General features: G+C 45.7%; 1 protein-coding gene across 2 annotated transcripts; it reads left to right on the forward strand.

Annotated features, from left to right (window-relative positions):
* The first annotated feature begins 1220 nt into the window (after positions 1–1220).
* LOC138768739 (alpha-2,8-sialyltransferase 8E-like) lies at positions 1221–26646 on the forward strand. Of its 2 annotated transcripts, none has more exons than XM_069946792.1 (7): positions 1221–1528; positions 16670–16750; positions 19433–19519; positions 19660–19801; positions 20764–20876; positions 24932–25018; positions 25895–26646. In XM_069946792.1, exons 3-7 carry the CDS (start codon positions 19452–19454, stop codon positions 26355–26357), a joined length of 873 nt encoding a protein of 290 aa, XP_069802893.1. In that variant the 5' UTR covers positions 1221–1528; positions 16670–16750; positions 19433–19451; the 3' UTR covers positions 26358–26646. The 2 variants fall into 2 exon arrangements, with proteins under 2 accessions (XP_069802893.1, XP_069802825.1); XM_069946724.1 differs by lacking the exon at positions 1221–1528 and adding an exon at positions 16473–16568.
* The last annotated feature ends 816 nt before the right edge of the window (positions 26647–27462 follow it).

The raw sequence follows: 27462 nt of genomic DNA on the forward strand, positions 1-27462 counted from the left end.
ACAGGATCTGCGCTCGATCGTGATGCCTGTGATCCCGGGTGCATAGTTGCGCTCCCTGGAATATGCGGCCAGGATATTCCAGGGAATTCCAGATCCATTTCCTGGAATATCCTGGCAGCATATTCCCAGGATCGCAACTATGCACCCGGGATCACAGGCATCACGATCGAGCGAACTGCTATTGGACCAAAAGTCCGCACATCTCTAACACACACACTGTGCATACATGCATACATTTACACATACAGACAGACATACACACACCGTGCATATATATATATATATATATATATATATATATATATATATATACAGACACACTGGGGGAGATTTATCAAACATGGTGTAAAGTGAAACTGGCTCAGTTGCCCCTAGCAACCAATCAGATTCCACCTTTCATTCCTCACAGACTCTTTGGAAAATGAAAGGTGGAATCTGATTGGTTGCTAGGGGTGACTGAGCCAGTTTCACTGTACACTATGTTTGATAAATCTCCCCCATTATGCATACATACATACACACACACTGTGCATACATACATACATATATACATACATACAGATACATTGTGCATGTATACATATATACATACATACATACACACACACTGTGCATACATATATACATACATACAGATACATTGTGCATGTATACATATATACATACATACACACACACTGTGCATACATATATACATATATACAGACACATTGTGCATGTATACATATATATATATATATATATATATACACACACACACTGTGCATACATATATACATACATACAGACAGACACATTGTGCATGTATATACATATATATATATATATACACACACACACTGTGCAAACATATATACATACATACATACAGACAGACACATTGTGCATGTATATACATATATATATATATATATATATATATATATATATATATATATACACACACACACACACTGTGCATACATATATACATACATACAGACACACACACACTGTACATACATGAATCCTATATACACACATATATACTGTACATACATGTATCATATACACACACACACACCATACATACATACAGAAATCCTTTCCTCACACAATACACATACAGGGCACATTACATACTAAGACACACTATATACACAATATCACTTTGGACACACACCAAACAACAAGAAACAATCACTTACTGTCCATAAATCTGAGCTGCTGACAGGCCCTCTCTTCCTCACAGTCAGCATGGTGCTCCCCTGCCCCTCCGACTGCAGGAAGGAGATGATGACGTCACTGTGTGGGCTCAGGAGACTTGGTTGCCTGGTTACACAGCAGGGGGAGAGGGCAGGCTCCAGCTGTAGCTTGGTGGGAAGGACAGGTTTCTCCTCACCAAGCAGTGCTCTTTAATAGCAGCAAGGGCCCCCTCTGTGTCAGCAGCAGCCACTCTGTGCTGTAGGGGGCAGCAGCTGCTTCTCCTCTCTCCTCCAGGAAGCGGATCCTCTGCGGCAGGAAATGACGTCATCTGGCAGGTTGAAGAGTAGGTTGAAGCTGACGGTGCCTGTGCGGCACCTCCACTACACATGGGAGGGGGAGGGGGAGGGGGAATGTGCCGGCCCTGACCAATCCGGCAGAGGCTGAGGGAACAGCGCAGAGGCCAGCAGCGCTGCTCTCTCAGCCACTGCAGGGGCCGATGTAAGTGTGCAGGGGGACCAGCGGCCCCTCTGATTGGTAATCAGGCAGCCCAGCGGGCATTTGCCCGGCCTGCCAGATTACCAATCCGGGCCTGGTCCTGTCCCCTGATGTAAGCCCCAGCCTGAAGTGGATCTGGTATGATTTGGAAGGTGAGGAAGACCTTCTGGGTCTGAGTACAGGGCTGTAGACCCCGCTATGCAGACCATGTCCCTCCTCCATGCGCGCTCCCACAGTACAGGGAGCTCTTAAACCAAAGCAATGCTCTTAAACCAAGTCATAATTTTGAAAAACTGTGAGCTCTTATATCAAAACGCTCTTAAACCAAGTTACTCTTAAACCAAGGTACCACTGTGTATATATATATATATATATTGTAGTAAGGTCAACGGCACTCCGATAGTAGTGAATAACTTCAAGTGTTTATTGTGACACAAATCATCTTCAGCATTTTGCCTAATTTGTTTGCTGTGCTGAAGATGATTTGTATCACAATAAACACTTGAAGTTATTCACTACTATCGGAGTGCCGTTGACCTTACTACAATATATACAGAAGCTTTTTGGTTGGAAGATACAACTGGCACACCTGTCTTATTCGCATGTGCTGCTGAATATATATATATATATATATATATATATATATACTACCGTTCAAAAGTTTGGGGTCACCTAAACAATTTAGTGTTTTCCATGAAAAGTCGCACTTCCCTTACGTCCAATTGGCATCACAATAGATGGGGTGTCTCCGCCCCTGTGAGACCCGCAGGACGAGAGGAAATTTTAATAAAAGTAAAAGACTCCACCTCCTCCGCCTATAAGTATGGTGCAACCCCCTTTACCTGCAGTTTCTTTTTCGTCCTTGCAGGACCGCAGTGAGAGGAGGTCAGGAGATTAGGTCTCCTGATCCGCATTGTTTCTCTGGATCACAGACTATTCCTAAGGTTGGTAACATATACATACAGCGCTGCTCAGCTGGGGCCACGGCTTTTGTCTCCTCTTCATGCGCGCCGCCATTTTGTTGTAGCCGTCGCCGGATCTTGCGCATTCAGCTGCGTCTGTGCAGGGCGCATTTAGCGGCGCTTTATGGTGACGTACTTCCGGTTGTCCGAGTGCGCTTGTTCTCTGGCGTTTGTGACGGCCGTACGGCGGTTTTTGTTCCAGGATATCGCTCTGCAATAGGGCTCGCTTATTAGAGGTATGATTTATCTCTTATTTGGTTACCAAGGCTACTTGTGAAAGAAATTTTCTGATGGGACATTTTATATATATACATAGATGTCTTCTAGAGAAGACTCAGGAGGCACTGCTAGAAAAACTTCTGCAAAAAGAAAGCATTTGGCCTGCATTGACTGTGGTAAGTCCTGTTTCATATGACAGACTCCCTGGATTGCATGATATTGAATTATATCATTTCATAGATAATCTCCTTCCGGATGGTTGGGAATATCTGAAATGTCACATATGTCGGCAAGCCCCACCTCAGGAGGAGGCCACTCCTATAATACTTACAGATAAAGAAGAACCTACAGTACAGGATGTAGTTATCTGGGCAAAAAACTACATGGACCAGGCTGTTTCAGGTCTCAACAAATCCATTGTTGATTTAAAGGAGTCTCTAGACAGAGAGTAAGTCTATGAGTGCATCTCAGATGTCTGATGTTTGCTCCTGTGTTATATTGTGGTATATATATATATATATTTTTTTTTTTTTCTCTAGTAAGAGACCAAGGAGAAGTCATTCCCCTATGAGAATAAAATTATCGGATAGACGGGGAAACCGTGATTATAGAGGTACAGAGGAAGTTTACACCTCTTCTGATGATGATGATGATGAACCAGATCCTGGCAGATGCTATTTTCCTACAGAAAAACTGAGCAAATTAACCAGGGCAGTAAGGAATCAAAACCACCCTTATGAAGATGGAGAAAGACCCGGCACCTCTAAAAGATTCGAGGTAGACGAGTCCATTCTCAGCATGATGAAGGTTGAATGGTTGAAGCCTGAGAAAGCCCCTGTGCTTAGTCGCAGGTTCAAAACCCTTTATTCCCTGGTGGAGGATAGATCTAAGGAATGGAGACCTCCACCTAAAGTCGATGTGGCGGTTGCTAAACTCTCCAGGAGAACTCTGGTACCCTCAGATGACGGGTCCAGTCTAAAGGACCCCATGGACAGACGTATGGAGGTCTCTTTAAAAAGAACCTATTCTGCAGCTTCAGCGCAAGCGGCGGTGGCAATTTCTTCGGTCGAGGTTAGCTTCGCTCTGAGAAAATGGCTAATGGGCTTGCAGGAGGATATAGAGACTGGAGTTAGTAGAGACAGATTGCTTTCTGGTTTTAAACAAATTAATATGGGGATAGATTTTCTAGCCGATGCCTCCCATCAACAAGTTCGCCTAGCGGCCCGATCTATATCCCTAGCGACTGCTAGTCGCAGAGCACTTTGGTTAAGACCGTGGTGTGGGTATACCAATTCTAAATACTTTTTAAGTAATCTGGAATATATCCCAGGCCGTCTCTTCGGGGAGGAGTTAGACAAGCTTATGCTGGACCTCTCCGATAAAAAAGGAAAATCTTTACCAATTACACAGAGGCCCTTTCGGAGATCCTTTCGGAGAGAAAGAACCCCCCAGAAAGCTCGACAATTTCGTTACTCTTCTAGAGGGAGAGGCTCATATGCAGGTAGAAGAGGGAGCAACAGACAGTCTAAAGCTCCCCCTAAGAAACCAGATTTCTGACTATCTAGACGTTCCTGTGGGGGGCCGCCTTACCCTTTTTGCGGATATCTGGGATTCCGAAGTCAGGGATCCCTGGGTGAGAAACCTAGTGCAGGAGGGTTACTCCCTCACTCTAGACCCTTATCCTCCAGACAGATGTTTGTTTTCCAGACCCCCCAGACCCCCCAGGAACGTTATTTTGGAGTCAGAGATTCAGACTCTAATTACAAAGGGGGCCTTAGAAGAAGTTCCCCTGCAAGAAAGGGGAAAGGGAGTTTACTCCCCTGTTTTTCTTGTGCCAAAGCCATCCGCAAAGTGGAGGCTCATTATAGACTTAAGATACCTCAATCAGTTCATAATAAAAAGAAAGTTTCGGATGGATACTATCCGTTCTGTGCAGTTTGTTCTTTCAAGACACAATTTCCTTGCAGCTCTAGATCTTCAGGATGCCTACTTCCACATCCCGATATGGCCACCGCACAGAAGACTTCTAAGGATTGCAGTCTTGATGGACGACTGTGTGCGTCATCTACAATTCAAAGTCCTCCCATTCGGCATAAGCACAGCGCCGTTTGTATTCACCAAGGTAGTGGCCTCAGTAGTAGCCGAATTAAGGCTCCAGGGAATCCGAGTGGTTCCATATCTGGACGATTGGCTGATCATTGCTGCCTCAGAGGACCTTCTCCACACACACGTGAAAATCATTCTACACTTTCTTCACCGTCTTGGTTGGATTGTGAACAAGGACAAGTCAGATCTCATCCCTTCCACTCGCAAACCCTTCTTAGGGTTTCTCATAGACACGGATCATATGCAACTATATCTCTCCCCTCAAAGGAAGCTCAGAATCAAATTAGGATGCCAGTTTCTTTCCAGACCCAGGCAGGTTCCGATCAGAACAGTGATGAAGTTTCTGGGTCTTCTTTCATCCTCAGCCGATGCAGTCCAGTGGGCACTTTGGCACATGCGCACTCTTCAGCTAGAGATGCTCCAGGCTTGGGATAGGTCTCTAGATTCCATAGACACCAAGATCATCCTATCACCCAACAGCAGAAGATCCCTGCGTTGGTGGATCGAACTCAAGGATGGGAAGAGTCTAGAAGAACCAGAGTGGATCCATCTTACCACAGATGCCTCAGGAACAGGCTGGGGAGCACACATGGCAGATCTCCAGGTATTGGGCGAATGGACGGTCGAGGAATCCCATCTTTCGTCCAACACTCGAGAACTCAGGGCAATAGCCTACGCCCTCAATCACTTTACCCCCTTGCTCCTTCAGAAATCAGTGAGGATTCATACAGACAACATAGCGTGTGTGTGGTACATCAACAAACAGGGAGGTACCAGATCCCTATCCCTTCTGCAGGAAGTGGAGAGGATCTTTCTTTGGGCAGAGGGGAGGATAACGCGATTATCCGCAACCCATATCAGGGGAGACCTGAACACCCTGGCAGATCGCCTGAGCCGCGGTCTAACTGTACCAGGAGAATGGTGTCTGAACGATGCAATATTTCAGAAGCTAATACAGAAGTGGGGTCTTACCCAGATAGACTTGATGGCAACGCGAACCAACACGAAACTCAGCCAGTTTTTCTCCCTTTACAGAACGAACAGGCCAACGGCAGTAGACGCCATGACGGTCCCTTGGAATTTCAGCCTGGCTTACATCTTTCCGCCTGTCTCCCGCCTGATACCGCGAGTATTAATGAAGATCAGGCAGGACCAAGCTTCGGTCATAGCCATAATACCATTTTGGCCAAAGAGGGCCTGGTTCCCACTGCTCATAGCAATGAGTCAAGGGACATATTGGAAGCTGCCGCTGTGGCCAAACCTTATAACCCAGGGATCTCTTTGCTGCCAGAACCTGAGAGCGTTCAATTTGACACCGTGGAAGTTGACAGGCCCTTACTAGGAACCTCAGAACTCTCGCAGAGGGTTTTACAAACTCTTTCTCACTCGAGAAGTGAGGCGACTAACAAGTCATACTCATGAATCCAAAGGATTTTCTGTACCTGGGCATCTTCTAAGGGAATTGACCCTCATACTCCTTCCATACCTCAAGTTTTAGACTTTCTCCAGGACGGTTTTGACAAAGTACTATTAGAGTGCAAATTGCAGCCCTCTCAGTCTTCCTGGGGAAAAAGTTGCTGCAGTTTCAGCAGGTAAAGGATTTTTCCAGAGCCATCGACAGATTAAGACCTCCCTTAGTCAGACCAATTTCTCAGTGGGATCTATCGTTGGTTCTTAAAAAGTTATGCGCGCATCCTTTTGAACCATTGGAGGAGGTCGACATCAAGTTTGCAACCCTTAAGGTTTCCTTTCTTCTGGCTATAGTCACAGCCAAGAGAGTTGGGGAGCTTCAAGCATTTGGCTCTATAGAGCCATATCTAACTTTCCTGCCAGATAGAGTTCTTCTAAGATTCCTTCCACAATTCAGGCCTAAGGTCCCGTCTTTTTCAAATTTAAACCAGCCCATAGTCATTCCAGCCTTTCAACCGACACCTACGGAGTTGGAAGATCACTCTTCCCTAGACGTACCACGATGTCTAAAGATATACTTATCAGGACCAAAGATTTCAGAAAGGATGAAAACCTATTGGTTCTCTGTCATGGACGTTTTAGGGGGAGAAAGGCTTCAAAGCTATCCATCTCCAGATGGATTTGTAACTGTATTCGCACATGTTATACTTTGTCTGAAGCGCAAGTTCCTGATTTCCTTCAAGCTCATTCCACCAGAGCGGTGTCAACAACATGGGCAGAAAGATGTGCTGTTCCAATCGAGAACATTTGCTTATCCGCTACCTGGTCCACGCCAGGGACATTTATTAAGCACTATCGTTTACACTCCCTCCTTTCTGACAGGACGGCCTTTGCCAGTTCTGTCCTTACTGCTGTGGCGTCTGAAGGCCCTCCCGATGGGGGTACTACTCGCTAAATCCCCATCTATTGTGAGGCCAATTGGACGTAAGGGAAGGTAACATTTGTTATGTTAATGTGTTTTCCCTGAGTCCTATTGGCATCACAAGAGTCCCCCCCCTTATTATGTTTAGTTTTATTACTTGTCATTGAACTGCAGGTAAAGGGGGTTGCACCATACTTATAGGCGGAGGAGGTGGAGTCTTTTACTTTTATTAAAATTTCCTCTCGTCCTGCGGGTCTCACAGCGGCGGAGACACCCCATCTATTGTGATGCTAATAGGACTCAGGGAAAACACATTAACATAACAAATGTTAACTTCTTCACCACCATACGTTGTGAAATAAATAGAAAATAGAGCCAAGACATTGACAAGGTTAGAAATAATGATTTGTATGTGAAATAACATTGTTCTTACATCACACTTTGCTTCCGTCCCAGAATCCTCCTTTTGCAGCAATTCCAGCATTGCACACCTTTGGCATTCTAGCTATTAATCTGTTGGGGTAAGCTGGAGACATTGCCCCCCAACCTTCTAGAAGCAGCTCCCACAAGTTGGATTGGTTGGATGGGCACTTCTGGCGTACCATACGGTCCAGCTGCTCCCACAACAGCTCAATGGGGTGGTGATCTGGTAACTGAGCTGGCCACTCCATTACCTATGATAGAATACCAGCTGCCGCTTCTGCTGGAAATAGTTCTTGCACAATTTGGAGGTGTTTAGGGTCATTGTCCTGTTGTAGGATGAAATTGGCTCCAACCAAGCGCTGCCCACTGGGTATGGCATGGCGGTGCAGAGTGATGGCCTTCCTTATTCACAATCCCTTTTACCCTGTACAAATCTCCCATCTTACCAGCACCAACCCCAGACCATCACATGACCTCCACCATGCTAACAGATGGCGTCAGGCATTCTTCCAGCATCTTCTCATTTCTTCTGCGTCTCACAAACGTTCTTCTTTGTGATCCAAACACCTCAAACTTGGATTCATCCGTCCACAACACTTTTTTCCAGTCTTCCTCTGTCCAATGTCTGTGTTCTTTTGCCCATCTTAATCTTTTTCTTTTATTGGCCAGTCTCAGATATGGCTTTTTCTTTGCCACTCTGCCCTGAAGCCCAAAATCCGGCAGCCGCCTCTTCACTGTAGATGGTGACACTGGTGTTTTGCGGGTACTATGTAATGAAGATGCCAGTCGAGGACCTGTGAGGTGTCTGTTTCTCAAACTAAAGACTCTAATATGCTTATCTTCTTGTTAGTTGTGCAACGCGGCCTCCCACTTATTTTTCTACTCTGGTTAGAGCCTGTTTGTGCTGTCCTCTGAAGGGAGTAGTACACACCAATGTAGGAAATCTTCAATTTCTTAGCAATTTCTCGCATGCAATAGCCTTCATTTCTAAGAATAGACTGTCGAGTTTCAGATGAAAGTTCTCTTTTTCTGGCCATTTTGAGCGTTTAATTGACACCACAAATGTGATGATCCAGAAACACAATCTGCTCAAAGGAAGGTCAGTTTTGTAGCTTCTGTAACGAGCTAGACTGTTTTCAGATGTGTGAACATGATTGCACAAGGGTTTTCTAATCATCAATTAGCCTTCTGAGCCAATGAGCAAACACATTGTACCATTAGAACACTGGAGTGATAGTTGCTGGAAATGGGCCTCTATACACCTATGTAGATATTGCACCAAAAACCAGACATTTGCAGCTAGAATAGTCATGTACCCCATTAGCAATGTATAGAGTGGATTTGTTTAAAGTTAGGACAAGTTTAAAGTTATCTTCCTTGAAACAAGAGGCCGAAATTGCATTAGAATTGGACACCGCTGGCTGCTGACCAGCAGACATAGGGTTAACCACAGAATGATGGGGAGGTCTATTAGCAGATTCGCCACTAGATGGCGACATAACACTTCCAGACAAAGCCCTAGGCAGTGCCTGAGGACCCGACCAGACAGCAGCGCACGGGTTAAACCCAGGGAGAGCGCTGCTGCTACCACAAACAGGTGAGAAATAATTAATTAAGGCAGCCAGCCCGGCCCGGACTGCTGGGTCCGGAGTCTGCTGTAACCCCAACTGCCCAGCCGCCCCCAGTGTGCCCCTGTGCTCACCACCTGGAGGCTCAGGCACCGGTCCACTGCGCACCTCGGCTGCTTCCCTCCGGTTTGGGCGTGCTGCTGATGCTGCCGGCCCCTTCCGAGCTGCGGCACGCTGCCCCGCTTTCCCCGCCGGTGGGGAGAGCCGGCGCCTCTTTTTCTTGGCTCTGCGGAGGGTCAGTCGCTCCACATCCGATCCTTCATGCGCCTCCTCTCCTCCATTAAAAGGACCCGGTTATATAGCTCGTCCATGGCGGGCTTCCTTCTTCTTTCCTGCTGCTATCTTCAATCTTCCCGGCTTGACCACAAAGCTCTTTTACCGCTCCTCCTGCTGTCTTGACGCGCCGACTGCAGATCCAGTGCTGGTAGCTGGCATTATATGCAGGTCCAACTTCGCGCCTGAACCTCTCTGGCCAATCAGCTGATCGCCTTCCCAGAACTTACCCATAATTAGGTACCTGTTAGAAACTACTAGAATGATTAGTCCACTGTGAAACTAATCATGAATGCCAGCCTAATCATGTGTAACTTAATGTGTGAGGGGGGGGGAGACATGCCCATGTGGCCCCCTTGTCACATTCGTTACTTTGGGGGGTCAGAACCAATCCAAGGCCTCGGGCCTCACCAACAGGTCGTGTTTTTAAGGATTCCCTTAGTATTATCACAGGTGATGTAATTATACTCAGTGCATCAGGTATTAGCACAGGTGATGTAATTATACTCAGTGCATCAGGTATTATCACAGGTGATGTAATTATACTCAGTGCATCAGGTATTATCACAGGTGATATAATTATACTCAGTGCATCAGGTATTATCACAGGTGATATAATTATACTCAGTGCATCAGGTATTATCACAGGTGATGTAATTATACTCAGTGCATCAGGTATTATCACAGGTGATGTAATTATACTCAGTGCATCAGGTATTATCACAGGTGATATAATTATACTCAGTGCATCAGGTATTATCACAGGTGATATAATTATACTCGGTGCATCAGGTATTATCACAGGTGATATAATTATACTCAGTGCATCAGGTATTATCACAGGTGATGTAATTATACTCAGTGCATCAGGTATTATCACAGGTGATATAATTATACTCAGTGCATCAGGTATTATCACAGGTGATGTAATTATACTCAGTGCATCAGGTATTATCACAGGTGATATAATTATACTCAGTGCATCAGGTATTATCACAGGTGATGTAATTATACTCAGTGCATCAGGTATTATTACAGGTGATGTAATTATACTCAATGCATCAGGTATTATCACAGGTGATGTAATTATACTCAGTGCATCAGGTATTATCACAGGTGATATAATTATACTCAGTCCATCAGGTATTATCACAGGTGTCTTTGTATGGGATATCCTCACAACATGACCTGTTGGTGAGGCCTGAGGACTGGGATTGAGAAGCACTGACCCAGAGTGTAGAGCAGAGTACGACCCTGTCTGTTCCAGTTCCTGTGCTCCTGAGTCTTAAGCTTGGCCTGCTAAGTTAATACCAAATTTGTCAATGTTCACTCTATGGTATAAAAATCCGCACTTGCTTGCTCCTAAATACCCCGATGCGGGTCTCGCAATCTTCGTCCGGGGGTGATGTCTCTTTATATTGTATATTGGACTAAAGATATTTTCAGTAAAGTTCAACTCCTATTTAAGTGCTGGACTCTACCATAACTCTGGCTCTTGTACATGCTGCTTATCTGCTGTAGCTGCTGTGGCATCCATCGGGGGTTTCAGCCATATTCATTCCTATTTCCTCACTGGAATGATTTTCTAATGCTGCTTACATTTCCCATGAATCCTCTGGCTTTGAAGAGATGGGGAGGGGGGGTGGGGTGGGGGTGGAGTCTCATCACTGGAGTTCTCCTAATGAGATCTAATGAGTCCAGCCAGGTGAGATTGGTGTCAGTTCACATTATGTGCAGTTTTGATGCGTTTTCTTATTCAAAGTCCATCATATAGAGTAATATTACCATGAGTAGAAAGTGATCCGACCCGTAGAGAGTTTTATGAAAATTTTACCTCCTCAGGTTGCGTTCATACATTGGGCTTTTACACATTGTTTGGTGCCATTTTCCCAAATTGCTATAAAAATTACTACATTTTTGTGAGAAAAAAGTTAAATTTTGCCTAATTTTTTGGAAAATTACTGTAGTGTTTGGTTACAGTATAACCTGGTATACATAAGCTGCCAGGAGAGATCTGATACAGGGCGATGTCCTCCCGGAGTTCACAGGAAGTCAGCTGACCCAGGACAGGACACTTCCTCTGACACATGGAACACTGTGATTTTCTGTGGGTCAGGTCGGTGATCACATGTGCTGTAATAAAATTAGATGGCGCTATAGGACTAATAGCGGCAAATGGTTATATTTTTTCTGAAGACCAGTTTTTTGGGGGCAGACGACAGTCCATGAGATTTTCCTATAGCCACATTTTGCCTATAACCTCCCTGACTACTGGAGCCTCTTTACCACTACATCATTGTTCGATTAGCTACTGTTAGTGTCAGTAGCAGGCAGGAACAATACCACCAGGGAAGGGGCACTACTATGAGTAGAAGGAGTACCATTAACAGTAATAGGGGCAGCACTATAAGTAGGATCAGCACCATTATCGGTAGAAGGAGTACCATTAACAGTAATTGGGGCACCACTCACAGTAGGCTGAGCACCACTACCAGAAGAAGAAGTACCATTAACAGTAATTTAAGCACCATTAACAGCAGGATAAGCACCACTACCAGTATTGGGGCATCACAAATAATAACAGGGTCATCACTACAAGTAGTAGAAGAGCCAACATTACAGGAGCATTAGGTGGAAAAGCCACGGCAATAGGAGCACCACTACCATATATCAGTAGCAGGAGCACCACCACCAGTGGTAGGAGAACCAACATCACCAATAGCAGGAGCACCACCACCAGTAGTAGGAGAACCAACATCACCAATAGCAGGAGCACCACCACCAGTAGTAGAAGAACCAACATTACAGGAGCATTAGGTGGAAAAGCCAGGAGCACCACTAACATATATCAGTAGCAGGAGCACCGCCACCAGTAGTAGGAGAACCCACATCACCAATAGTAGGAGCATCACCACCAATAGCAGGAGCTCAAAAAATACCACAAACAGTAGGAGCAGAACTAGTAAGAAAACTTCAGCATCACCACCAGTAGCAGACGCATGAGCATCAGTAGGAGTAGCCTCAGGATCACCACCAATAGCAGGAGCACCACCACCAGTAGCAGACGCATGAGCATCAGTAGGAGAAGCCTCAGGATCACCACCAATAGCAGGAGCACCACCACAAGCAGAAGGAGCACCAGAAGAAAAATCATCATTACCAGTAGAAAGAACCCTTGCACTAATACCAGCAGCAGAAGCACCACCCCTAGTAACAGGGGCACCAGAACCACCAGTAGCAGGAGAATCATCATCACCAATAGCAGGAATACCACCATTAATAACTATTACCACCTGTAGGAAGAGCACCGCCACTATTAGGAGGAGCCCTAGCACCATAATCAGTAGAACGAGCACCATCACTAGTAACAGGAGCATCAGTACCATCACTAGTAACAGGAGCATCAGCGCCATAACTAAAAGTATGAGCATCAGTACCATCACTAGTAACAGGAGCATCAGTGCCATAACTAAAAGCAGGAGCAACACTACTAGTAACAGGAGCATCAGTGCCATAACTAAAACAGGAGCAACACCACTAGTAACAGGAGCATCAGTGCCATAACTAAAAACAGGAGCAACACCACTAGTAACAGGAGCATCAGTGCCATCATTAGTGACAGGAGCATCAGTGCCATCACTAGTAACAGGAGCATCAGTGCCATAACTAAAAGCATGAGCATCAGTACCATCACTAGTAACAGGAGCATCAGTCCCATAACTAAAAGCAGGAGCAACACCACTAGTAACAGGAGCATCAGTGCCATCATTAGTGACAGGAGCATCAGTGCCATCACTAGTAACAGGAGCATCAGTGCCATAACTAAAAGCAGGAGCAACACCACTAGTAACAGGAGCATCAGTGCCATCATTAGTGACAGGAGCATCAGTGCCATCACTAGTAACAGGAGCATCAGTGCCATAACTAAAAGCATGAGCATCAGTACCATCACTAGTAACAGGAGCATCAGTCCCATAACTAAAAGCAGGAGCAACACCACTAGTAACAGGAGCATCAGTGCCATCATTAGTGACAGGAGCATCAGTGCCATCACTAGTAACAGGAGCATCAGTGCCATAACTAAAAGCATGAGCATCAGTACCATCACTAGTAACAGGAGCATCAGTCCCATAACTAAAAGCAGGAGCAACACCACTAGTAACAGGAGCATCAGTCCCATAACTAAAAGCAGGAGCAACACCACTAGTAACAGGAGCATCAGTGCCATCACAAGTAACAGGAGCATCAGTGCCATCGCTAGTATCAGCAGCAGCACTAGTATCAGAAGGAGCACTGTAACATTGTTGGACGATACTCACTGTCCAGGGCATTGTCCAGGTCCCACACCTGCTTGTCACCCTGTCCACACCTTGGCTGTGCTCCATGCTCATCCTGGGGCTGCTCAATTCTGCTGGCCTCCTCATGTCTTCCAGCATCTTTCTCATCCCTCTGATCCCTACTGCTATGAAACGCATTTATAGGGGCAGCTTTTCTCCACCTGCTACTGCTGTCTGCCAATCCAGAGCCACCTGCATCTATTTAAACAAACTCCACCTGCTCCATTTGCTGCTGTTTTGTGATTCTTTGTGTATCCTGACCTGTTTCTGTTCATCGGATTACGCTTTCTGTCTGTGCCTTTCCTTTGGCCAACCCAGACTGTCTGACCTGCCTCTGAAGCTGCCTGCCCAATATACCTGTCTCATTCCTAGTACTGCTCTGACTCTCCTGATGATAACCCAGCTTGCTGACCACGTATACGTAGCCTGTTTCCTGGACTCTGTCTGTTTCTTGGAGACCTGGTGTCCTCTAGCTTCCGCATCTTAGAGAGGGATAAAGGGTGAAGACCGAGAGGACACTTAGACTATGCTCCCTGGTGTGGGCCAAAGCCAAACTGGTTCACTAGAACAGCAGGTTGTAACACTCACTGTCTGTTACAAGTTACCATCACTAGTAGAAGGAGCACCGCCACTAGTAACATGAGCACTAGTAGCAAGAGCACCACCCTCAGCAATAGTAAACCAGTAGTAGTAAATTACTGCTTAGTAGAAGTAGGTGCTTGTAGTAAGTGCTTTGTGGAGAGAAGAAAGAGGAGCCCTGCCCAATGTAGAATCTGTACTCTGACAGAACTGAGGTATAAATAAGGAGAAGATAAGACATACTCATACTCACGTATAGACTATAGTCTGACCGCCTTCTGCTCCCTAGCTGAATAGAACCTGTCCTAGGTGGGTAGCATGAGCCCCAGTCATCAGTTATCCGGGTGAAGCAGACTTCCAAGATTACCCGGTCATCTTGCACTGCACAGTAGGATACGTAGACCTATTTTGGTAGCTTTGTCCTACTGGTGTCAGCTCCTCTTGCTTCAGGATTCCGTCTTGTACATTTTTGAGATTTTAGGGTGATCATACGGGGTTTCTCTCCCCTACTTGGAGCTTAGCACTGCATAATTGTAGTGGCTGCTTGTATAAAAAAAAAAATCTTTAGCTGCATCTGTCTCTGGTCCCTGTCAGGGGTCCCGGCCAGAGCCAGGCCCTGGATCATCTTCTACAGGAACTCTGTTCTCTGTGCGTCCTCTCTCACTGAAAACTAAATGAAGACTGAACTCAACTTACATCTAGTGGGGAAAATAAGATACTTCATTTCCCACTTGTTAACATGAGTGAACGACTTACTGGGGTGCATATACAACACCCGTGGTGGGACACAACAAGTACCAGTAGGATGAGCCCTATCACCAATATCAGCATCAGGAGCACCACTATGTGTAACAGGGGCACCGCAATCACCATCAGTAGCAGGAGAATCAAAACCAATAGCAGGAGTACCACCATCAATGATAGGAGCATCACTATCTGTAGGAGAAGCACCACCACCAATAGAAGAAGCAACACCACCAATAGGAAAAGCACTATAACCACAAAAAGGAAGACCACCACCCAGTGTCGGACTGGGGTACCTTGGGCCCACCAAGGAATTTGATTCTATGGTCTCACCCTACGTATGCCAGATATAACCAGCACCAAACCTTTCACATTACTATAGCGACTTTGCACAGAGCTGTGTATGTGAGCAGTGAAGCTAGCTCACTGCTCGTAACGTGTCAGCAGGGGGAGTTACAAAAGAGTGCACGTAACTCACAGGTGTATGCAGCAGTGCTGTCATGTCATCCTAGAGCTGCTTAACAGGGAGGCCCACTTTTTGCTCAGGGGCCCACTAAGGGGTAGGGCCCCCCGGGGTATTCCCCTGATCCCCTGTGGACCAGTCCGAGCCTGCCACCACCAATAGTATCATCATCAGTGGGACGAGCACTAGCAACACCACCAATAGCAGGAACACCATAAACAGTAGCTGGAGAACCCGCACCAACAGCAAGGTCATCATTTCCAGTAGCAGGAGCACTGGCATAACCATCAGTAGAAGGGGCAACACCACCAATACCAGAAGCACCAGAAGTATCGCCAACAGCAGCTGGAGAAACAGCTGAAGTGTAAGAAAGTTGCTTGTTCATCTGTAAAGAGTTCTGTGTCATTGGAGAGAAAAGCCCTCTTTACAGGTATACAATTACCAATAGAATCACCCACTATGGTGCTATCACTATGAATATCTGATGACCATAGTGTGACTGTGACAGTAGTGTGGTGTAATGTGGCGGCTAAACCATTAGGACTGGGCTGTCCTGGTCTATACCAATACAGGGAATTCCACAATCTCATATATTTACTGACATGTGAATGGAATGCTATGGCTGAAACTCGCCCTGCAGAATCATCCCAGGTTCAAAGAGTGGATATCAGGGCTGCAGAGGAGGAGGAGGAGGAGGAGGAAGAGTCACTGGTGTCATTCAGACTGAACAATGCGATGGGGCTGGCGTCTCCCTGTCCTCATGGTTATAGTTCTCCATGGATTTTACTCCAACCTTCAGAACCGGATCGGGATCTATCTCTGGTAATGTCTGATAACATTTATCTGTCTATCCAATATCTATCTACTCTATCTATCGTCTATCTAGCTTCTTGATGAATGACACCGGTCATCTCTCTTGTCAGGAAGCAGCTGCAGTACAATCCACTGTCCGCCGCTCAATGTGCTGCCATCAAGGGCATCATCTTACACAAATCTCTGAAAAGGTAAGTGTAGATATTGGGGGTAGTAGAGGAGTCCTCCTGGCCGGCGGGGGGCTTCTAGTCTTATGTTCAGCTTTCTCTGTGTTGGTAACAGGGGGATCAGGATGATTATGTAGGCACCCCCCTGTTAGTTGGCATCCCTCTCCCTATGTAGGCACCCCCATTAGTTGGCATCCCTCTCCCTATGTAGGCACCCCCATTAGTTGGCATCCCTCTCCCTATGTAGACACCCCCTGTTAGTTGGCATCCCTCTCCCTATGTAGGCACCCCCATTAGTTGGCATCCCTCTCCCTATGTAGACACCCCCTGTTAGTTGACATCCCTCTCCCTATGTAGGCACCCCCATTAGTTGGCATCCCTCTCCCTATGTAGGCACCCCCATTAGTTGGCATCCCTCTCCCTATGTAGACACCCCCTGTTAGTTGACATCCCTCTCCCTATGTAGACACCCCCGTTAGTTGGCATCCCTCTCCCTATGTAGACACCCCCCTGTTAGTTGGCATCCCTCTCCCTATGTAGGCACCCCCGTTAGTTGGCATCCCTCTCCCTATGTAGGCACACTGCCGTTAGTTGGCATCCCTCTCCCTATGTAGGCAGCCCCCCCGTTAGTTGTCATCCCTCTCCCTATGTAGGCACACCCCCCTGTTAGTTGTCATCCCTCTCCCTATGTAGGCACACCCCCCTGTTATTTGGCATCCCTCTCCCTATGTAGGCAGTCCCCCCGTTAGTTGTCATCCCTCTCCCTATGTAGGCACCCCCCTGTTATTTGGCATCCCTCTCCCTATGTAGGCACCCCCCCCTGTTATTTGGCATCCCTCTCCCTATGTAGGCACACACCCCTGTTATTTGGCATCCCTCTCCCTATGTAGGCACCCCCGTTAGTTGGCATCCCTCTCCCTATGTAGGCACACCCCCCTGTTATGTGGCATCCCTCTCCCTATGTAGGCACACCCCCCTGTTATTTGGCATCCCTCTCCCTATGTAGGCACCCCCCGTTAGTTGGCATCCCTCTCCCTATGTAGGCAGTCCCCCCGTTAGTTGTCATCCCTCTCCCTATGTAGGCACACACCCCTGTTATTTGGCATCCCTCTCCCTATGTAGGCACACCCCCCTGTTATTTGTCATCCCTCTCCCTATGTAGGCACCCCCCGTTAGTTGGCATCCCTCTCCCTATGTAGGCAGTCCCCCCGTTAGTTGTCATCCCTCTCCCTATGTAGGCACCCCCCGTTAGTTGGCATCCCTCTCCCTATGTAGGCAGTCCCCCCGTTAGTTGTCATCCCTCTCCCTATGTAGGCAGTCCCCCCATTAGTTGTCATCCCTCTCCCTATGTAGGCAGTCCCCCCGTTAGTTGTCATCCCTCTCCCTATGTAGGCAGTCCCCCCATTAGTTGGCATCCCTCTCCCTATGTAGGCAGTCCCCCTATTTGTTGTCATCCTTCTCCCTATGTAGACACCCCTGTTAGTCATAAGAATGATTGCTGGGGGTGGGGGGTCATGCACCAACATATTTTTCCAGCTTATGCTGTTGGTCTATAAAACAATGGGGCAGATAACAGGCAAAAATGCTTTAAATAATGGAGCAAAAACTTAAAGTAGAAAAGGTAAATCCAAAGAAATAGTAAAGAATGATCCATATGGGGGATTGTATCAGTATCCGATCTGATGTGAATGGAGTCAGTCTGGGCAGGGCGTGGTGAGGGCTTCCAGTTCATTCTTTTATTGCTGCCCGGTGAAATTACTGTCAGGACTGTGGACTGTGGACTGTACATCCACTGGCCTGAATTTATGGCTCCATCATAAAAGTGAACATTACAGGCCGAGTTATGAGCTGGGAGTATCTCTATCACTGGGGGGGGGGGGGGGGGGGGGTTAGACCCTTATCCAAAGTCCAACAGCTTATAAATATCCTTATATACATTATAATAGCACAGGTGGTTAATGGTTCTGCAATAAATGTGTGACCACAGGGGTTTCAGTGCTTGGACCTCCCGTAATCTTGAGAACACGGTTCAGAGTCTTCCATTCATGGTGGTGGTCACATATACTTATTACCATTCCTTCTGTGGGGATGAGTGATAATGGCTGGAACACCTCCTTTCATTCCATATGGACCTGATCAGCCATATTATAGCTTTCACTCCTTTCTAGTCAGCCTTATAGCTCATCAGGTTTGTTTTTTTCCATTTGAAAATAAAAATTGCATCTAAAAGATACACAGAAAAGCTCAAAGATGCCAAAAACTGATCTCACAGATGCCTGCCATAAGTAACAGTACACAGGTGCCCTTACAGGGGTCCAGCCATAGGTACTTGCCTCATCTTTAGTCACAGTTGCCCAAATAGATGTCTAAGTATGGGATTCCCCATAGATGTAAAGCCCTATAACCACCAGTCATAGCTCACCCCCATAATTGACACAGTCCCCCGATAATTGGCAGTGACCACCCCTCCATAATGTTTAGCCCTAGCTCTACAATTAATTTCCAAATACACCCTCCCCCCCCATTGTCAACCGTAGTCTCTCAAGACCGTAACAGGTTATGGCTGGATGTCATATATCTGGACTTGTTTCATCCTGTGACACATAAAATGTTGGAGGAAATAATGATGGCGTCTTTAGGTCGGCCTCACACCTCCCTTGGTGGGACCTATTGTATAAATTATGTTTTTCTTCTTTTTGTCGGCAGCATAAAACCCAAGACCTTCATGAGATACGTGAACGACCTCCAGAGATGTTCCTGGGAATACAACAAACTGGAACACAATCTGCTAAGGTGAGGACACAAAAAGACCAAAAAGTCAATCATGGATCAGGTGCCTACTCACACGTCCCGTCCAAGGAGGAGCTGCTTGTTGGCGACAATTCTCACCAGGAAGTTTCTCTGATTCTTCTCGTGCTCTGATCCATTTACAGAGAGAAGTTTGGGAGTTGCTGTAATGCTTCTCACCTGATGATCATCACCCAGGAGAATGCGCCTCTGGGGCAACAGCTCCAATACGAGACAAATCCAAAGACTGTGACGGTCAATGAGAAAATCCACAACCTGTTTCCAGAAGTAAGTTCCATCGATAGATCTATCTTTCCTGGAAGGAGGTGATCCACAAACACCTGGGGACACTCCTGTAATGTACCCAGGGTAGACTGTGTGCAGCAAGAACACAAGTGACAATGAGACTGTCTGAAAGACAGGGTGGAGGCCTGGACATAGACAACCCTGAGGAGCATACTGGTGGGCTGTGTGAAGAGATTGAGTGAGGAGGTGTAGAAACTGAGAAGTTAGTGTATGAGGGCAGTGTACACCGGATCAAGAGATAGAAGTCACTCAGAGACTGTGGAAAAGCAGCAGAGACAGGGTGGAGGCCTGGACATGGACAACCCTGAGGAGCACACTGGTGGGCTGTGAGAACAGATTGGGTGAGGAGGTGTAGAAACTGAGAAGTTAAGCCCTTATTACATGGGTGATGAGAGGGGGTGCTGACCTACCAGGTCTTTGTAAATTGGTGTTATTAGTGAGTAGTCGGCCGGCACTTGACTTGCCGTTGTCACTCGAGTAGATCGGCTTTGTTTTACTAGCATTAATAGGATTAATAGTGATTTATTGCATTTTCTTTAATTTTTTTATTTTATTTTTTATTTTTACCATAAGGGGATTATTACAGTGATCGGCAGATCATTGCTATGATACTGATGGTAATTAACCAGGGAACGTCCAACCAATGAGGAAGTGTTCATTACACTTCATCATAGGGATGTGGAAAGGGCTTTAATGTAATTACTTTCTTCCAAAACAGTGCCACATCTGGTTGTGGAATTACAATTCATCACCATTAACTTCAATGGAACTGAGCTGTGATACTACAATCTGAGGACAGGAGTGGTGCCGGTTATCTAATCCTGGATAACTCCTTTAAATGAGTACTGCCACCCTTAGATTTCTCTCATTCCTTGGAAAGACCAGATTAGTCGGTAGTTTTTCTTTTAACCTTTTTAATCGAATCGTTATCCCTTTCATTCCAGACGTCGCCGTTCACCGATAAACGCTTTGACACTTGCGCTGTGGTTGGAAATGGAGGAATCTTGCAGCACAGCTATTGTGGGAGTGAGATCGATAATATGGATTATGTGTTCAGGTGAGGAACGGAGGATTGGGTGAATTGTGCTCCCTAGACCGGAACGTATGGCTGGTGTTCTGTATTATTATTGCCTGACAGTATTACAGTACCAAGCAATATACAATGTCCCATGGCTGCCCAGAGAGTCACAAAATGTTTTATAACAGGGAGATAAGTGAGGTGACGACAGACCGGAGTGGTGTATGGCTGTTTGATGTGGGCTGATGTTCTTCCCATCATTCTGTATGACTCTGAACCCCCTACTTCTTCTCTCTTCATGTTCTCTTGGCATAATAAAAAAATTGGTGAACACAGCCAACTGGTCTGGAATTATTACGGCAGCTTGTCTCCACCTTTTACTACCGTCCAGAGACACCTGCACCTATCTGAACCAGTTCCAGCAGCCCCTCCTCTGCCTGAGCATTGTTGCACTTGTACATTCTAAGCAAAAGGTGCATTTCTGTGATCCTGCTGGTTCTCTGTATCTCCTGACCAGTGCTTGTTATTTGGAGTACACTGTCTGTATTGTTTGCCTCTCCTGTTGGCGATTCAGAATTGTCTGACCTGCCTCTAAAGCCACCTGTCCTGATCATTTTCCTGTCTGACTACGATACCTGTCTCATCCCTGGTACTGCTCTGACTCTCCTGCTGACCATGTATGATCGGCCTATTCCCCGGTAACTCTGTCTGGTACTTGGGAACCAGCTGCTTCTCACACCTAGACTACACTTGTGGAGCATCCTGAAGCGCAGGTGGAGTGCAGAAGTCCTGGAGTGGGATTATAGAATAAAGACCTAGAGGGCACATAGACATAGTAAATGTCTGTTACAGAATACAGATGCTACTAATCAGCTGCCTTCCTTACACCCAAATAGAGGCGAGCCGTGCTCAGGCAATCCTTTACTGTTCTTTTCTAGAAGCCCAAACCTTACCCAGGCAATACTGTATAGTTCTTTTCTAGAAGCCCAAACCTTACCCAGGCAATACTGTATAGTTCTTTTCTAGAAGCCCAAGCCATGCCCAGGCAATACTGTATTGTCCTTTTCTAGAAGCCCAAGCCGTGTCCAGGCAATACTGTATTGTCCTTTTCTGGAAGCCCAAGCCATGCCCAGGCAATACTGTATTGTCCTTTTCTGAAAGCCCAAGCCATTTCCAGGCAATACTGTATTGTCCTTTTCTAGAAGCCCAAGCCATGCCCAGGCAATACTGTATTGTCCTTTTCTGAAAGCCCAAGCCATTTCCAGGCAATACTGTATTGTCCTTTTCTGTAAGCTCGAGCCTTAACCATGCAATACTGTATAATTCCTTTTTCTAGAAGCCCGAGCCGTGTCCAGGCAATACTGTATTGTCCTTTTCTAGAAGCCCAAACCTTACCCAGGCAATACTGTATTGTCCTTTTCTGGAAGCCCAAGCCATGTCCAGGCAATACTGTATTGTCCTTTTCTGGAAGCTCGAGCCTTAACCAGGCAATACTGTATAGTACTTTTCTTGAAGCCCAAGTGATGCCCAGGCAATATTGTATTGTCCGTTTCTGGAAGCTCGAGCCTTAACTAGGCAATACTGTATAGTCCTTACCTTGAAGCCCAAGCCATTCCCATGCAATACTGTATTGTCCTTTTCTAGAGGCCTGAGTCGTGCTCAGGCCATTCAGTATTGTACTTTTCTAGAAGCCCGAACTGTACCCAGGCAATGCTGTATTGTCCTTTACTAGAAGCCCGAGCACAGCTGAGGCGGAACTGTTAAGTGTTTAAAGCAGAAGTTATTCAATTGATACAGTTTTGGTCTTGGACTGAAATTTATGGCTATCTGCTGTGTGTCAATGTTCCTGCTTCCGTTCTGTACATTACAAAGCAATACTGGTAATGACAGATGATAGAAATGGTTGTTTTTAGCAATATATTTCAAGTATATGGTTTTTAATGGTGTTAAATTCCAAAGGTGTAAGATAATAAACCAGTAAGACAGTATACATGAATGGTTATTGATGTTATTGCTTATCTTAGAGATAAGTCAGTTATCCTCCACCAGTAATACTACTATAGTTGTTCTATAACTTCTAGGAAAGTGTGTGCCTCCATAAACCTAGGTATGAGTATGAGTATATGTGTAGACCCACAGGTGAGATAACGTAACATTCTCGGAGGGTCACTCACCCTCCACCCATATGGATGTTCACAGGTGGTTGGTGTTCATTCCATAGGATGGTTTGGTGGCTTCCAATCTTCTGCAGTCAATGTCTCCTAACTTTTTTGGCTTCTATGACTGGTGCCAAGAATTAGTGGTGGAGATGAGAAAATCTGTGACGTTTCATTTTATTTTAGATTTATTCAAAGCAACGATTAGTTTGGGTTTGAATGGCCATTCAGCTTCAGGATAGCCACAATGGCCAGAAAAGTGTGGTAGGACTCTCTCAGATCTCCTGCAACTATCCACAACCACTTTTCAACTCATTTTTGTCAAGACAGCCTAAGGTCAATGCGACAGCAACTCGTACAGCTCTGTGGGGTTATTATCATTTCAAAAATAAAATTCCTGGCTAGAAAAGGGACCCCGATCATGGCATGTCAGGGCTGCTCAGCCAGTCAGTGGCTGTAACTGGCCTGCCTCATCCACTGACTCGCTGAGCAGCCTTTAAACTTCATGACCCGGGTCCCCTCTCTAACCAGAAAGCAGCTGGGGACCCGGGGGATCGGAGCGGCGGTACAAGGCATCAGCGCTGGAACCGGGGAGGTAAGAACATGTTATTTCTTTCAGCCTTCCCCTCCCAAGCACTTTTATAAAAACTCACCCTGCCCTGAGTTTATGGTTAAATGTCCGAGAATGATGAGCCCGAGGCATCAGGAGAAACAATGGCTTCCTAAGTAGGAGCACCACCAAAATTTTCCATTTTTGTAGAATAACAAAATGTGTCCTTGTGTTCAAAGCATCAAGTGCAGATTTATTGTGCAGCCAGGTTTGGGTTCCCAGCAATGTTTTATGAAACATGGCGGACAATGACGCAGTGGCAGCCGCAGCAGCAAATAACTGGGTGGATAGAATGGCTGATGATGGAATTGTAGCAATATGGATGGTTATAGCTGCAGCAGTTTAATATGTAAGGTCATGGGTAGTACAAGAGATGCTCGGTCTTGTAGGCTTTCAGCAGCGGCACCAGAGGTAGTGGTAGTAGCCATAATGCCACCTGTACAGAACAGTAAGGAATGGGACTGGCAAAGATGGCAATGGGATTGAGTAGCATGCTAGTAGAAGCTTCTGCTCCCAGCACAACAAATAACAATTTTTGCAAAAAAAAATGGCTGTGAAGTCCACAAACTTTTAAATAAACTACAGTTTATGCTTCCCCCACACCCGGCAGTGTGATACAATGTATACATTTTACTTGCCTTGAAAATGGAAGGTTTATTAGTGTCGGCCAGCGATTATCTGAGCGGGCTGTCACTCTCAGACATGTCCGTCCGGAAGTGGAGGCGGGTTTGTCTTGGCCAGGACTCGAACATACTGTAGGATAAGATTTTCAAGGTCTACACTGGTGAAAAGTTAGACATTTTTGAGCAAAGCCTTGCCTTGTATAAGCTCTTCTCTGGTCTGTATCCAGCTCGCCAGGTGGGCGTGTGCCCTTCCCATAAACAATTTAGTATGATATACACCTGCACCCAGGCATGAACTATAGCTTAAATGTACTCTTACTGAGACAGACCTTCAGACAGATTGGAGACCTTCAGATTAGGTCAGCGTATGGAACATCACTCTTGATAAGTTTCCCCCTAAGTCACACATCTGCTATGTTGAAGCTTGACATAGATAACGACCACTCCCTCTGCATACTGATCATCCCCATCTACTGATAATGTCTTAGTATGCATAAGGGGTTTCAGCTTTAAAGCTTCTTGCTCTCCTTGTCCTTGTCTTGTCTTTGGGTCTTCTCCAAATCAGGTCCATGCATCCACTTAAAAGCTGGCCTTCTTCAACTTTTTCTCCATTCTGTTCTCTTACTGTCACTACAATTGGAAAAGCTGAAGTCTCCACTGAGATCATCCATTTCTCTTTGTAACTGGACGTCCCTTCTATTAAAGGTTAAATTTGCCCCCTATGACCTTAACAGAAGATACTGGAACCAAGTCTGATCTTGTCACCGCAAATCCAAGTATCCCAATAAGAAGGTAAGATGGCCAATTTTCTACAAATACTGTAATATGAGTGGAGATTTATGAGTGACCTACTGAATAAATCAACTACGACAATGCTTAAAGAAGAAGTCGGGGTGGGATTTTTTATTTTTATTTTTTCTGAAGAGACAGTGAGGAGGTAGCTGAACATAACATACACCTACCTTCCCGGCTCCACTGGGGTCCGCTGTCCTATACATCATGGTTTGAGTGGGGACCCAGGTTGTGACGTATCAGGCCCCTTGAGCCAGTCATTGGCCTTATCAGGGTTCCAGCTCTTTTGAAAAAAAAAAAATTATAATAATCTGACCCGGACTTCTCCTTTAAATAATCTCCAAGACCTCTGTTATTGTCCATGTGGCATATATGGCTCCATAATAAAGAAAAAAACGGACGTCGGGAGGGGAGACTCCAAATGTCAAAGCGGCACCCTGTGTACCCCACCCACAAGACTCAGATCTCTAAGGCCACATTCACACACCCGTAATGCAGTCTGTGGCCACAGACCCGCGGCCGCGGACCACACTACCGTATGTGCATCCGTAGTGCTCATTGCTTCACGGAGCACTCAATTCACACATCATTACCCCAGCTATCCGTGCCGCAAAAAAAAAAAGTCCGCATTACAACATGTCCGTTTTTTTGCAGCACGGATCGCGGCCTCGTATACACGTACAGACGTGTGAACGGGGCCATAGGATAACATTGGTTTCATGTTCGTTCCGCAATTGCGGACAGAACAATGGATGTGTGGATTAGCCCTAAGGATATAAAGCTTATGTGACCATGACCATTGGTGGGTTTGTCCTTGAATCCGCTCTATTGATGACGTTCTCTTCCTTACAGTAGTCTCTTTGTATTTCCTCCCAGGTTTGAAAGGCTCATGGAGAGCAGGAAACCATTTTCCGAGCTCTTGAAGAACTTCGGCTCTGCAATGTTTGTTTTACCAGCTTATTCATACGCCAGTGGCACGGATGTCTCTTACCGAGTGTTACACACAGTAAGAGACTTTGACTTACCAAACAAAGTTGTCTTTTTCCATCCAGACTACCTAAAGAACCTCTCAATGTACTGGCAAGAAGAGGGACTTAGGGTCAAGCGCATGTCTTCTGGGCTCATGCTGGTCAGTGCAGCCATCGAGCTCTGTAATAAGGTGACTCTCTATGGATTTTGGCCATTTCCTCAGGATCTAGATGGAATTACGATTCCACACCACTACTATGATGACATCATGCCCAAACCTGGTTTCCATTCAATGCCGGATGAGTTCTATTTCTATACACAGATGCATATAAAGGGGGTGTTACGCCTTAATGTCAGACAGTGTTCTTAATGAAGGTCATAGTTACCAGAGTTGATCTGTGGACGGAAGTGGCGCTGTTTATGGAAGGGAGCAGTCACTTGCATTTTTTCTGTCCTGCAGATTGTTACATCATCAGTGCCTTTTTTTTGTTTAGTTTTTAACACTTTTTTGGAGCCTTGGTGACACCAGCTTCTGTTTGGTTGTTGGGATCTTCTGGATGATTTTCCATGGGACTTGTAGGATAATTTATTTTGTAGAATTTGATTCTTTGTTATGGTACCTGCCATCTATTAACCTGAGAATATTTTATAAATGTGACTTGCTTAACCTTTACATTACTCGTTGGTTGTTTGTAGAGCAGAGATCAGATACAACATTAGTATTTGGGAATGTGGCATTGCCACTGGTTTAGGATTAAAGTGAAACTTTAAGAAACTTTGACATGTCCTAGAGAAATTTCAAAAGTTTTGACCAATCAAGGTCTTGATGTTCAGACCCTGACTGTTTGCTAGAATGAGCAGGGAGAGAAGCGTGCGGCTGAGTGCTTCTCTCACGGCTCTCTATCTTTGAGACTGAGATGACTCCATAGACTTCCATTATGAGACTTGGTCACATGGCTAGCTTCTCAAGTAATGTTACACTGTTGAGCCCCTTCAGTCTATCAGTGTGTCAAAGTGGACTTACTGCAGTAAATGAAAACTACAGAACTGTGAGTCTACTCCTGCTTAGAATTGCCCTGTGTTCAATGTAGAGTACACTTTCCGGATGAGGTATGTAGACCTGACGCATTGATATGGTTGGTGTAACCCATGAAATATCCAAGAAGCAGAGATTGACAAAATGATTAAATGATTGACAAAAACATTCTGGATAAAAATAGTCCCAACAAAGAAACTGGTTGCGCACCACAATCCTGACCTTAAGTAAGGGTCACCAGTTATGGGTTAGGACATTTATTTATCGGAGCTATGAGGGGGAGGAGACAAATATGTCCTCCATAAGGAGAGCCGAGCAATGTGGACACGTGTCCTGTCCCATGGAGAATGTGGATCCATGGATGTTCAAGTATTCTCAGCCTGGAGGTGTACAGTATGACTTCTAACAAGGAGAAAGACATAAACTGTGGAAAAACATC

This window comes from Dendropsophus ebraccatus, chromosome 1 (genome assembly GCF_027789765.1).
Source record: "Dendropsophus ebraccatus isolate aDenEbr1 chromosome 1, aDenEbr1.pat, whole genome shotgun sequence".
NCBI classification, from domain to species: Eukaryota; Metazoa; Chordata; class Amphibia; order Anura; family Hylidae; genus Dendropsophus; species Dendropsophus ebraccatus.